The 14,059-nt window shown below is 39.2% G+C and overlaps 1 protein-coding gene across 4 annotated transcripts in view; it reads left to right on the top strand.

The window, feature by feature from the left end:
• RNF38 (ring finger protein 38) overlaps positions 1-14,059 on the top strand; it is a 125,299-nt gene that overhangs the window by 48,998 nt on the left and 62,242 nt on the right. For 3 of the 4 annotated variants that reach the window (XM_037036173.1, XM_037036172.1, XM_037036171.1), the window contains exon 2: positions 6,343-6,413. The exons of the other annotated variant lie outside the window; for it this stretch is intronic. In XM_037036173.1, the coding sequence (XP_036892068.1) occupies positions 6,343-6,413 (71 nt within the window). The remainder of the gene's footprint in view (positions 1-6,342; positions 6,414-14,059) is intronic. 4 annotated transcript variants of the gene reach the window in all.

The raw sequence follows: 14,059 nt of genomic DNA, 5'->3' as shown, positions 1-14,059 counted from the left end.
AATGTATAGAAGAATCTTACTTACATTTCAACTGTCCCTGATAGAATATGTCATTTGGAAAATTATGTTGCTTGTCCACAAAGAAGATTGTGAGTTCTAGATGGATCTGGCACTAAGAGGCCATATTCCTGCAATACAAAGGTCTGTTAAGGAATATTGTTTGGCAGTGTTTTAAATTTGTTACGTACTGGCATGATAATTTGCTCCGAGTGTGTTTACTGTGTTTTAGTTTCCTTTTAGGAAAGAAGTGTCAGGGGTTATGATCAGAAAGGTCTAAGATAGCCAGGTCACATGAGGCCTTATAGACCAAGGTGTAAGAACTTTGGATTTTATTTTGAGTGAGAGGAGAAACCAGGATTTCAGAGGAGGAGTGGCATGATCTGTCTGAACCTGCAAAAGGGTCATTCATGCTATAGTGTGGAGAATAGACTCGGGTGGGGGACTAGGGAAAGCTTACAGGGAAGGAGCGGAACTAAGGATACCAGTTAGGAAACTGTTGCATTAGTCTAGGCTTTGCAGTAATGCTAAGTAACTATATTTCAGGCATATTTTGAAAGTGAGGCTAACAGGGTTTGCTAACTCATCAAATGGGGAATGTAAGTGAAAGAGAGGAGTTGAGGATGATACCAGGGGTTTTGGCAAGAGGAGCTGGTGGATAGTTCTGCCATTTACTGAAACTGGAGGAGGGGTAGGTTTGGAGGAGATCAAAGCTCAATTCTGGATATGTTATATTTAGGATTCTGTTAGATAGCTAAGTGTTACTGATCAGGTAGCAGTGTATAGAAATACGGATTTCTTTGGGGGCGGGAGGTGGGGGAGTCAGACTTAGAGATAGGTATTTTGGAGTCATCAGCGATGGAACTAGCTGGGATCACTAAAGGAGGAAATATAGATAGAAAAAAGAAGTCTGAAGTTCAGTTTCATGGGACATAACAGCTTTTAGAAATCCAGGATGTAAGGAGAATCCAGTAAATGGGACTGAGGAGTTGCAGTCAGTGGTGTGGGAAATTTCCCTGAGGCCATGGGGATAAAAGAGCTTCTAGAAGAGTGGGGTCAGCTAGATCAAGAAAATGAGGGCTCAGGGCTGACTTTGACTGTGGGATTTCACGGTGTCATTGTCTCTGGGCACATGACAAATAGTGTCTTAGCTTTACATCACTATTCTGCCCCTGTGGACACAAAGCACTAGTTGATACTCTTGGTAGTTGCTCTGTTTCACGTGTGACCTCTTTGTGTTCCTTAATTTTAAGCTTTGGGCTCTATATTCTGACTCAGGTCCTCACTTCTCTTCGCTCAATTTCACACATTTTCCCGACTCTTCCCGGGACGTTGTCTTTTTCCTTACAATGCTTCTGATGGAGTTTGTTCCCTTGGTCCCAGCATCTTCTGCTTGCTAGTGGGTTTATAACCATTTTGGGGGTGTATCATGGACTCCTTTGGTACTCAGATGACGTTTATAGGCCCTTTTCCAGGAGAACATTTTTAATTGCTTAAAGTAAAATACATGAGAGTACAAAGGAAAACCCATTATACTGGAATGATAAAAATATATCTGCATCTTTATTAATGTATTAAATAAAACACTGTAGCAGTGGGCCTAATACTGTCAACTCATAGTAATGGTAAGTGTAAATAATATAATACTAATGTGGTTTGTTGCTGTATTCATAATAGAGAATTTTTATATTTCAGTTTCAAGTTAATAAAAATAAAAGATACAGTTTTATTCCCATGTAAGTCTTATGTCCTAAGTTTAGAACATAGAGTGAGAACTATAATGCTGGTGTGAGCAGGCCGTTGAATGGGTCACCAGATGGAAGGACAAGCCTTGTCTGCGTGGAAGCATCCTGCCACTTTTCCTCCCGGGCACCTACCAGGCAACATTCGTCATGGGGAGAGGATTCAGATGTGAACTTTATGCTTTGAGTAGAGTGCAGAATTAGGTTCTTTAGCAGGAATAGTAACTTTATAAAATGTATTTGAAAAAAATCTGAACACTTGTAAAACTGTCATTTAATATAATGTGTTTGGCTGTTCTCTCCTAGATTCTTTCAAGTTTCAAAAATTGGCCCCTTTGTTCTATTATAGAAGGCTTCTTTTGTTGCTGGGTACTTCATTCTTTGATTAGCTTACCCAAAGCTGTCTTAAAATCTTCATTTCATTCTTCAAAAGTCCAGTTTGAGCTGTTTATATCCTTTGTCTTATGGGACAGGGACCACTGGGGAGGGAGGCTGATGCTTGTGTGCATTCATTCACTTGTAGGATGCTTCTGCAAAAGGCCCTTTTTCCTTAATGGCAAAGGAGTGAGTTCTGATGATATTCAAGGCAAAAGGTCAGGAGAAAGAAACCCTGCTCATTTTTACATTGGGTTGTATGTTTTCTTCTGTTGGGCTTCAAGAGTTCTTTGAATGCTTTCAGATACTAGTCCTTTTTCAGATACACATTTTGCAGATATTTTCTGTTGATTTGTGGCTCTGTCTTTTCATTCTCTTAAGAGTGTCTTTCACAGAGCAGATGTTTTAAATTTTAATGAAGTCTGTCTTACCAGCTTTTTTTCTTTTATGGATCATGCTTTTGGTGTTGCATCTAAAAACTCATTGTCAGCCCTGGCTGGGTGGCTCAGTTAGTTAGAGTGTCATCCCAATACACCAAGGTTACAGGTTCAGTCTCTGGTCAGGGCACATACAAGAAGCAACCAGTGAATGCATAAAATAAGTGGAACAATAAATCAATGTGCCCCTCTCTCTCTCCCACCCTCTCCTCTCTCTGTCTCTAAACAACAAACAAAAAAAATTTACAAATTCATTGTCAAACCCAAGGTCACTTAGATTTTTCTGTGTTACCTTGCAAAGTGAACACAACTTCTAGAAGTTGTGTAGTTTTGTGTTTTACATTTAGGTCTGTGATCTATTTTGAATTAATTCTTGTGAAAGATATAAGGTCAGTGTCTAGGTTCTTTTTTTTGTATGTGGATATCTTTTCATTTATTTTTAATACTCTCTTTCAGAAGAGGTTTTTAAGTTGCTAAATAATGTATATTAACCTTCATCTTTCCAGCTCTCATGGAGTCTTAAGTTTTTGGTGATGGTCCCAAGTAATGTTCTCCCCAACAGTCATTATTTGGTAGTATTATGTGAACTGTTTCCAGCACAATTTCATCTTTCTTAAACTGTATGCAATAAAAAAACACATGACATGATAGGTTAAATACAAGCGTTTTGTGTAAGAATAAAATAATGTCTGGCCTTGGCTGGTGGAGCTCAGTGGGTTGAGCGCGGGCCTGTGAACCACATGATCATGGTTCGATTCCCAGTCAGGGCACATGCCTGGGTTGCAGGCCAGTTCCCAGCAGGGGACTCACGAGAGGCAACCATACATTGATGTTTCTCTCCTTCTCTCCTTCCCTTTCCCTCTAAAGATAAATAAATAAAATCTTTAAAAAAAATAAAGTCTGTTTTGGTACCTCTTTGTAGGTATCTAATGCATATACATAATCATCAGTTCTTTGTGTTCTTTTCACTAGTATATCTGTAATATTATGGTATACTGTATTAATAGACTGAAAGTATAATTTTTACTAAAGCCACCTTGAAATACATCCGTATTTTTTGATATAGTAGCTTATACTGTGATTTGATTTGTCATTCTACTATCCCAGAATATTGTAATATTGGAGGATATTATATTATTTTTCCCAAATCATGTTTTTGGAAAATTTTTCAGAAGATTTTATTTATTTATTTTTATACAGAGGGGAAGGGAGGGAGAAAGAGAGAAAGTGTGGTTGCCTCTCTTGTGCCCCCTACTAGGGACCTGGTCAGCAACCCAGACATATACCCTGACTAGGAATTGAACCAGCAATGCTTTGGTTCTCAGACCAGTGCTCAATCCACTGAGCCATACCTGCAAGGGGTAGAATATGTTTAATGATGTTAATTCATACCAGTACCAAAGGGAATTCTATGGTTCTTATTATTCTTATCCATAATTGCACCGTTTTGGCACTTGTGCCACCCCTGCCACCTCATCCTTCCCAGAATTGTTATCCAGTGGCAAAAACTTGTTAAGCTTATTAGTAAGGTTACTTCTGAGAAATAGAAATTGATAGTAAATGTTAACAGATGTTTTTTTTTTTCAGTATCTTTTGATGTGATCAAACTATGTAAAAATTTTTCCTCTAATATTGTACTTTGTTGATAAATTTTCTTTTATTGACTTAGGTTGAGGAATCAGACTTACCTCAGGTAAACATAAATAGATTATGTTAGCACTTTATTATGTATGTTGTCACTATGCTGTACATACACTTTATGCTGTAGTTTTATTTAGTATTTTTATTCTTGTGTTTGAGTGAGATTAATTTTTCTTATTTTAATCCTTTTTGTATTTTATAATCAGTGTCATGTAAAGTGAGTTGGGAAATAGCAACTTATACTGGGTAGGTTAGGAACAGTCTCTGTCACTGGGATTATTGTATCTTTATATTTAAAGAAATGAACCAGTAAGCCTATCTAGTAAGGACCTTTTCCTTTGTAGTTTAAAAAATAATGTTCTCATTTCTCTGCTATTGCCAATTGAATTATTTTATCATTTTATTTTTATGAATGCGTAAGAGTAATACATGATAATAACCTTTAAACAACTCTAAAAAAAGTAATTTCACTAAGTATGAAATTTTTAATATTAAGAAAAAGGCGGGCCTGCGAATCACCCGATCACGGTTCGATTCCCAGTCAGGGCACATGCCTGGGTTGCAGGCCAGTTCCTAGCAGGGGACTCACGAGAGGCAACCATACATCAGTCCTTCTCTCCTTCTCTCCTTCCCTTCCCCTCTAAAGATAAATAAATAAAATTAAAAAAAGAAAGAAAGAAAAAGGAGTCAACGTTTAGTTGGTAGTATTTTTTTCTCAGTGACATGGAATAATTGGATATCTGAATTGATGGCATCATAAATTTTACAAAATACGCTATTTGTCAGTGTAATGTGTACAGGGGTGTTAATGGGATGTCCTTAGGTTCATCTAAACATTTATAAATTCAGACTGGTAAAAATACCATAGGTCTCACTTGGCACCACCTTATTCAGAAGGATATAGGACAGAAACTTGAACTTGTCAGGAAGACAGTGGGAATCCTTGCTGCAGTCTGTGGAGCAGTTCATACTTTCTGAAATGCTCTTCTAATAGCTCAAGTTCAAAGAGATGGTATCCACATCGGATGGTAAATAGGCATAGTTTTCAGGATTCTCCGCAAGGCACATACCTAATTACATGTCGCCACACTCAGAGAAGCTCAGAAACATGGTTTTCTACAGCGTCTACTTCCAGTAAAGATATAATTTCCTAATTTGGTAATTTCTATCATAAGCAACACTGCCAAATAACATAGGTGGCATGCTGTCTTAATCAGGTTAACGGGGATTAACCTAGAGTCAAATTCTCACAAATAAGAAAAGGTTTTGGTCCACAGTCTGACCTTCCACATATGGCTTCTTGTTTTAATATATTCTTTCAAGTTTTTCTTACTCCAAGATTATTTTTGAGAGCCTACATTTTCTTTTAAAACTGTTTTCAGACTGGTGAAAGCAGCCAAGATTTCACTTGGCACCACTTTTTTCGGAAGGGTACAGGACAGCAGCTGTAACTTGTCAGTAAGACAGTAGATCTTTGAGTTACCTTTTTTTTTCCTGTATGCTGTGAGGCATCAAAACTTTTCTCAAATGACTAATCAGTTCCAATCATTTACTGAATAATCGTTTGTTTTCCTATTGGTTACAAATGTCACTGTTGTAGAGTAGTTACTGTTAAAGATAGTTCCTCAAATTAACAAATGGTTGGATGTATCAAAAATGTATACTTTTAATTTTTTGTTACACAAAAAATATACTTTTAAAGTAATAAAAATCTATAATCATGTGATTGCATATTGTTATTTATATGACGAGAATTTATAGAGTAATTGTTTTTCCCTCAGTGTATGTGTAGTCTGAAAAGGAGTACACTTTTTTCCTAAAAAGAAGTTTGCCTTATTGAGGGCTGTGTGCTTATTTAAGTGGACTGACTGGAAGCTAACCACTCAGTGTTGTAGAAAGCGGCAAATCAGGGGTTTGAATAACAGAGTTCGAGTTGTGGACATGCTGTTTCACTGACTGCCACTTTGTGCAAGCCATCCTATGTTCTGTCTTGTTTTTGATTAAACTACAGGAGAATAATCTTTCCTGCCTACTTCCTAGTATTGTTGAGGATTAGATGGGATAATGGATTTAAAAGCACTTGTAATAGGGAAAGCAGTTTAAATGTAAGGAATTACTGCATCTTAACTTGTCCTCCCTTTCTCTTGTAGGTAGTGTTGGTGCTTCTTTTCAGTGCCAGTCCATCCATCACGACCACATTTGTCATGATGACAGTGACAAGGTGAGGTTCGTGTTGATGTTTATTATGGTGAAATGCATGCTGCCCTTATGTTACTGGAGCTGCTTAGGCCAGGAGAGCGTGGCCTGGGGGCACAGTGTTGAGATGCGGAGGGCCTTGCTGGTTTGTGTGTCAGGTGGTTAAAGTGCTCCAGAAAACTTGGTAATTCCTAGGACGTGGGCTGGACTCTTGGCAGGCCCAAGTCTCCTTTTCCCTACCCCATCCCTATCCCCAACACACCCACACCGGACTTCCTCTTTTTCACAGCCCGAATGCATTATCTTAACATATGAACAAGTGCTCCCAAAGCTGATACCTTTCTCAGAAGTTTGTGTCTGTTTCCAATTTGAAATATCTTAGACATTTCAATTTGGTTCATTTTTGTCGTTGATCGTGTTAGATTGTGATTTCTTCTCACATTTACCTTTGGGGGGGCGGGGTGTGTGGTGGGGGGCTGTTTCCAAAGCCCAATTAAAACATTAAGAATTGAGGGTGGAACCTGTCTGGTTCTTGCACAAAACAAACAAAGAAACAAAAAGACACCACCCTGCTTTGGGTCTGTTATTTTAAATCAGGTCCAAACTCTTGGTGGTTTTATTTCATTTCGGTGTTTTGCTTCTGTTCTTTTTATCTCTAAAAAACTTGGTCTTTGGGGGCTTTCCAACACTCATCAGGGCTTTCCCTGGGTGGCCTAGCTCTTTCTGTAGATGCTATTGTGGATTTGGTGTTTGAAACATCTGGCTGCCAGTGTTGGATGGGCCTAAATTTAGTCTTGTCCACCATCAGTTTCTGGTGACTTCCCTCCCATTTCCTGTATCTTGTATGCAGGAATGTATCAGTCCTGTGGTAGTTTCCCAGGCACACCAGTCCAAGGGATCTTTTTCTCTGCTGTTTTAATCAAGGTCTTCCTCCCCCATCCTGTTGGAGCTCAATCAAGAAGTTGGTTGATACTGGGATTTTCCAAATAGCTTTCTTTGTTCTGTGTTGATCTCTCTATCTTTGTGAGCTTTGCTCAGACAGATTACATTCTGTTGATGAAGAGAACGATATGTTTTTAGCATTCCAGAGTTGTTGTTTTTTTAATGGTAATCCAGAGGCATGGGTTTAACTTTTAACTTCTAACTTCTATTATAATAAAAGCAAACCACTGTAGTTGGCTCCATACTTCTATATACAACATATTTTAGAAATACGCTTTTAAAAATAAGAGACTAGAGGGAAAAGGCAAAATCACTTTAGGTCAGTAATATTACAATATTTGGGGGTGAAGCTTTCTTTTCCCTACGAAGTATAATATGCCTGTATCTATTTGTTCATTTACAGTAGCAAAGCCAAATTCTTTCTCCTGGTTTAGAGTCTGGAGATGAGATTTCTTTCCACCTCAGATACTTTTTACTTTAAAAAGCTTTTCCTCCTAATTTCTGAATCTTTGTATGACTGGTTTTGTGCCTTTAGGAGATAGGACTTTTTCTGAAATACATGGGGCGGGGAGAGAAGTTTAAGTTTTGTCATTTAATCAGTAGATCGAAGAACTGTCAGAGATACTCTCCTCTGGTTTGCCTGCCATGTATATACTTAGGAAATGGAGGGGATGGGTTAAGATCTCTTGACTACATTTATAATTTATTTAACTGATTCAGTCAGTAAAGAATATTTACTGGCCCTGGCTGCTGTGGCTCAGTGGGTCGAGTGCTGGCCCATGAACCCAAAAAGCTCTCTGGTTCATCTTCCAGTCAGGGCACATGCCTGGGTTTTGGGTCAGGTCCCCAGTTGGGGGTGTGCGAGAGGCAACCAATCAGTGTATATCTCACACATCAATGTTTTCTCCCTCTCTTATTCTCTTCCTTCCTCTCTGTCTAAAAATAAATAAATAGCGCTGGTTGGTGTAGCTCAGTGGATTGAGCATGGGCCTGTGAAGCAAAGGGTCACCAGTTCAATTCCCAGTCAGGGCACATGCTTGGGTTGCAGGCTGGGTCCCCAGTAGGGGACACATTAAAGGCAACCACACATTGATGTTTCTCTCCCACTCTTTCTCCTTCCCTTCCCTTCTCTCTAAAAATAAATAAATAAATATGAAAATATAAAAAATAAAGCTAAAATTATATTTATTGATTGGCAGCTATGTGTCTAAGCACTTAGATGATGTTTTGTGATATTAAACAAAAATTACTGTTGTTTTCATGAGTGTACAGTATAACTCGGGGAGGCAGACAATAAAATAAATGTAATAGGAAATCATTCAGTCTCTTATGATAAACCCAGTGGATTGAAGAAAATGTAGAGCAGAATAAATGGGATGAGGACCACCAGGATGGTACTGATTGCTTTAATTAGGATCATCAAGCATCATTCTGTGGAGTAGAGTGGTGGATAGCATGTTGAAAACACCTTCTGACATTTTTTTAATTATATTTTATTGATTATGCTATTATAGTTGTCCTGATTTTTCCCCCCTTGCCCCTCTCTACCCAGCACCCCCCACTCCCTCAGGCAGTCACCCCACCATTGTTCACGTCCATGAATCGTGAGTGTGAGTTCTTTGGCTACTTCATTTCCTATACTGTACTTCATTATCACCATGGCTGGTCTTTTTTCTTTTTTAATTGTTGTTCAGTTACAGTCATCCCCATCCATCCCCTCCTCCCTTGCTCTCTCCTGCCCTATCCAATTCCCAGAGACAGTCCCCACCCCATTGTCCTTGTCCTTGTCCTTGTCCATGGGTCTGACATTGCTTTGTATAACAAATGAGTATTGATTTTGCAAAAACAAAAATGAACTTGCTGCTTGATATATACATCTCCGATGTGTGTGTGTTCTCTTTCTCCATTTTTTCTTTCTCCCCCTCTTTCCTCTCCCCCTCCGCCCGACTCCTTTCCTCCCACTCTCCCTCTCAGAATTGAAGGGATTATAGAGCACAGCTAATTCAGTCCTCTGTGGAAGAAGTGACTTATTCAGGAGTCACTCTACAATGCTGGGGCTGTGTCACAGGCGGGCACAGGTAAACAGGTTCTTGGTGATCATGGACAAAGAATTGAACCGAACACAGAGTTTATAGCAGAAAGAGAGAGCAGATTTATTGAGCAATAGTTCACTCCACAGAACATGGGAGCAGGCCCACTCTAGGCAGAGAGATTGACTTCTGGGGCTGGAGAGATTCTATTCTTATAGGGTGGATATTTCCTGGCTAGTTTTGGTGGCTTTTATTGCACATGTACAAGTAGTTGCATTACTTAAAGGTTTGGGGCATGTGGTCTCCTATGATTTTCCTTGATTGGCCACTGGAGAAGAGGGTTGCACAATGTTAATTTATTATAATGCTATTATAATGAAGCAGGAGTCATGTAGCATCATCTGTGTAGAGGCATTCATGAGTCACCATGGTTCAGTGCCTTTCCAGAAAGCAGGAACAACCAGTCTTGGAACAGGGTCTCTGTCCTGTGTCATTGTCCTTTATCTTAGTTTCCTCCTCCCAGTTTCCTGCTTCAGCTAGACCAGATCTTCTATCCCTGGTACAAGTCAGGTGAAAATAAATCTTTAGCTATTCTGAACGAATTGTCCAAACACACATTGATGTTATGCTTATTATCCTCCCTTAACTTTCAGGAATGGCCCATTTCTCAGATTTGGGAATAAAAGGCAATTCTTCTAAAAAGTTGCCTGATTTTAACTAATCCCTGCCCCCACCTCGCTCCTGGTAATCACGAATCTTTCTGTCTTGACGGATTTGCCTATTCTGCACATTTCATATAAATGGAATCACGCAAGATGTGGCTCATTTGTGACTGGCTTCTCTTGCATGATTATTTCAAGGCTCATCTATGTTGTAGCATGAATCAGCACTCCATTTTTATGGGTGAGAAATATTTCATTATATGGATATTGAATATCTATTCAATAGATATTTATCTATTCATTAGTTGATGGATTTTTTTCTATTTTTATTATGAATAATGCTGCTATGAATATTTACATGCATGTTTTTGTTTGGTTGATCACACAAAGTAGATTCTTATTTAATGTTTGAAGAACTGCCAAACTTTTTTCCAAAGTGGTTTGTACCATTTTGCATTCCAGAAAATGCATGAGGGTTCCAGTTTCTGCACATCTTGCCAACATTTTTAATTGTCTTTCAAATTATAGCCATTGTAGTGAGTGTTAAGTGGCATCTCATTGTGGCTTTAATTTGTATTTCTTTAATGACTAATGATGATGAGCATCTTTTTATATGCTTATTGGCCATTCCTAAATCTTCCATGTCAGTTAAAGAAGACTCAGCTTGGAAAATGTAAGGATCATTTATTTTTCCAAGAAGACTCATCTTGGAAAATGTAAGGATTTTTTATTGTTCTTGCCACTTGCACTTAACAAAACATTAAATCTCCCCACATTCCCAATTATAAAGTTACATGTGTTCATTATGGAAATTTGGGAGATGTATTCAGACTATGTCCTAAGCATACTCACCATTTTTCAGTAATTACTCTTAAGATGACACTTTTCCTTCACTTTTTCCTGTGTCCTCTGCATGGTTAAAATAAAACTAAATTGTGCTAATTTTTCAAATATATTTATTTATTTTTAGAGAGAGAGGAAGGGAAGGAGAAAGAGTAGGAGAGAACATTAATGTGTGGTTGCCTCTCATATGTCCCCCACTGGGGACCTGGCCTGCAACCCAGGCATGTGCCCTGACTGGGAATTGAACTGGCAACATTTTGCTTCACAGGCCCATGCTCAATCCACTGAGCTACACCAGTCAGGGCTAAATTGTGCTAATTTTGACAGTGTAATTGGCTACCCTAAAACTCAGTGGTGAAAAGCATATCCTTTTAGTATCTTTTATGGTTTGCGGGTTTTTGTGCTCGGCTAGGTAGCTCTTGTGTGGAGTCTCTCATTATTCAGTTGCTGTCAAATGGTGGCTGAGGAAGGATGGAGTCATCTTGAAGTATTTACTCACATGTTTGATGGTGGGTGCTAGGATTTCAACTGGGGTTCAGCCTGAGCCATTTCTATGTAGCTTGGGCTTCTCACAGCATGGTGGCTTGATCCCAAGAGGATCAGGCAGATGCTGTATGGCCTTTTATGACCTAGCTTCAGAAGTCACAAAGCATCGTAACCCTGCCAGATTTAAGAAGAGGGAACATGAGTCCTACCACTGGGCAGAATGTCAACATAATGTTAAAAAGAGAGACTGAAAGGCGGGAGATATAGTCTGTGCTCTTTATCTACCTGAAACGTAAGGTAAAATGGCTGCATAATGCTCCATCGTAAGGCTCCATGGTAATTTATTTAATGTCTTTAATTGCGAAGCTTTAGATCATTTATAAAAAACTCTTACCCATTTATTCATTTAGCAAATATTTATTAAGTACCTATTACGTGCCAGGCACTGTTGAGTCACCAGGACAGTGGTGGAAAGACTGACATGGAGGATCTTGTTTTTGGTGCTTATTTTTTTGTGAAAGAGGCAGAAAAGGAACTGTATATGTAAACCAGTAAATAATCATATACTCACAAGTGTTGTGCAAGTAATCGGGGAGTTGGCTCCTCTAGATTAGGTTTGGGGGAAGGCCTTTAGGATAGTGGCAGTTAGGCTAAGATACGAATGATAGGAGTGAACACATTTTAGGGAGAGGAAGCAGCTGTGCAAAATCCCTAACACTAAAAAGATTGTGTACAAACAGAAAGAAGGCTGATGTGCACAAGCAAGGCGGGTGAGGCTGCAAGTGGTATGAGAAGAGGCAGGCACAGGCCAGATCATGGGGATCTTGGTAAGCCTGGGGAAAGAGCTTTATATTCTGCTGGTGATGGGAAGTGTCAGGGTGGTCAGTGATGCAGGCTGGGAAAGAATTCACAAAGAAAAGAAAGTGCAGAGTAAAGTTTTTATTTTACTTTCCCAAGAGAGAGAAAGGGTTAGGTGTACCAGCCCTGAGGGGTGGGGGCTTTAAGCTTTGATTAGGTGGTTGTAGAGCAGGATGTTTCAGTTGGTCTTGTATAGGCTGCAGCTTGTTTCGATGTTATCTTTGGGTAGAGTCACAGCGGTCTGGTATGTCCTGTTTTGTAAGTTCCCACAGCCTCTGCACCTTCACAGCGCTTCCAGTAATTTTCTACTCTTGAGGATAAAAGCTCATGAAACACCAATGTGCAAGAGATATTGTCGCAGGCCCCCAGTTGGGAACCTGGCTCACAACCCAGGCATGTTCCCTGACTGGGAATTGAACCTGCGACCTTTGGATATGCAGGCAGGCCTGCAGTCCACTGAGCCACACCAGTCAGGACTTCTTAACTATTTTTAAATTTACAGTTTAGTAGTGTTAAGTATATTAATATTGCTGTCTAATAAATCTCTAGAACTCTTTTTTCTTATAAATCATAAACTTTATATCCATTAGAAAATAACTCTTCATTTTTCTCTCCTCCCAGCCACTGGCAACTACTATTCTACCTTCTGTTTGTGTGGCATTGAATGCCCTACGTACCTCTTACAAGTGGAGTCATACAGTATTTGTTTTCTTGTGACTGGCTCATTCCACGTAATGTCATGTTGTCAAGGTCGATCCATGTTGTAGCATGTGTCAGAATGCCCTTCCTTATTAAATTTATTGTTGACACTATTGCAGGTGTCCCCATCCCCACTCCCTTGCCTCCCTCCTCCCAGCACCCACTCCCCTTTAGACTTTTATTCCTTTTTATGGCTGGAGAATATTCCTTTTATGTTTATAACATAACTTTGTTTACTCATTTATTCATGAACTTGGATTTTTTTTAAATCTCCTGGCTATCATGAATAATGCTGTTATTGGGTATACAAATATCTCTTTGAGGCTCTGCTTTTAATTCTTTGTGGTGTATACCCAAAAGAGGAATTGCTGTATCATTTGTGTTCTTAATATTTTATAGTACCACTGTACTGTTTTCTATAGCAGCTATAGCATTTTATGTTCCCACAAGTGCACAAGGATTCCAGTCTTTCCACATCCTTGACAACGTTTTTTATAGTAGCCATCTTAATGGATTCAAGGTTATATCTCATGATGGTTTTGATTTGCATTCCCCTAATGTTGAGCATCTTTTCATGTGTTTTTTTCTATTTATGTACTTCTTTGGAGAAATGTCTATTCAAGTCCTTTGCCCCTCCCCTTTTTTGCCCCCTTTTTAAAAATAGGTTTTATTTATTGATTTCTTTTTTGAGAGAAACATCGATTTGTTGTCCCACTTATTTTGCATTCTTTGGTTGACTCTTTTATAAAAAGTATTTTATTAATTGTGTTATTACAGTTGTCCCAATTTTTCCCCTTTTGCCCCCCTCTGCCTGGTACTCCCATTCCCTCCAGCATTCCCCCTTAGTTCACGTCCATGGACTGTGCATGTAAGTTCTTTGGCTTCTCTATTTCCTATGCTTTTCTTTTTTTTTTTTAATATTTTATTTACTTATCTTTAGAGGGGAAGGGAAGGAGAGAGGGAGAGAAATATCAATGTATGGTTGCCTTTGCTGAGGAGACACAATGAATCATGTGTCCCCCTGCCGGGAACTGGCCTGCAACCTAGGTATGTGCCCTGACTGGGAATCGAACCACGATCCTCTGGTTCGCAGGCCCACGCTCAATCCACTGAGCTACAGCCGCCAGGGCTCCTATGCTTTTCTTAATATC

The sequence above is a fragment of the Sturnira hondurensis genome, unplaced genomic scaffold, assembly GCF_014824575.4.
Source record: "Sturnira hondurensis isolate 20B ecotype Veracruz unplaced genomic scaffold, ASM1482457v3 Scaffold0022566, whole genome shotgun sequence".
NCBI classification, from domain to species: Eukaryota; Metazoa; Chordata; class Mammalia; order Chiroptera; family Phyllostomidae; genus Sturnira; species Sturnira hondurensis.
Note: the sequence above shows the minus strand (reverse complement) of the source record. Positions and strands in the feature narration are given on the sequence as shown.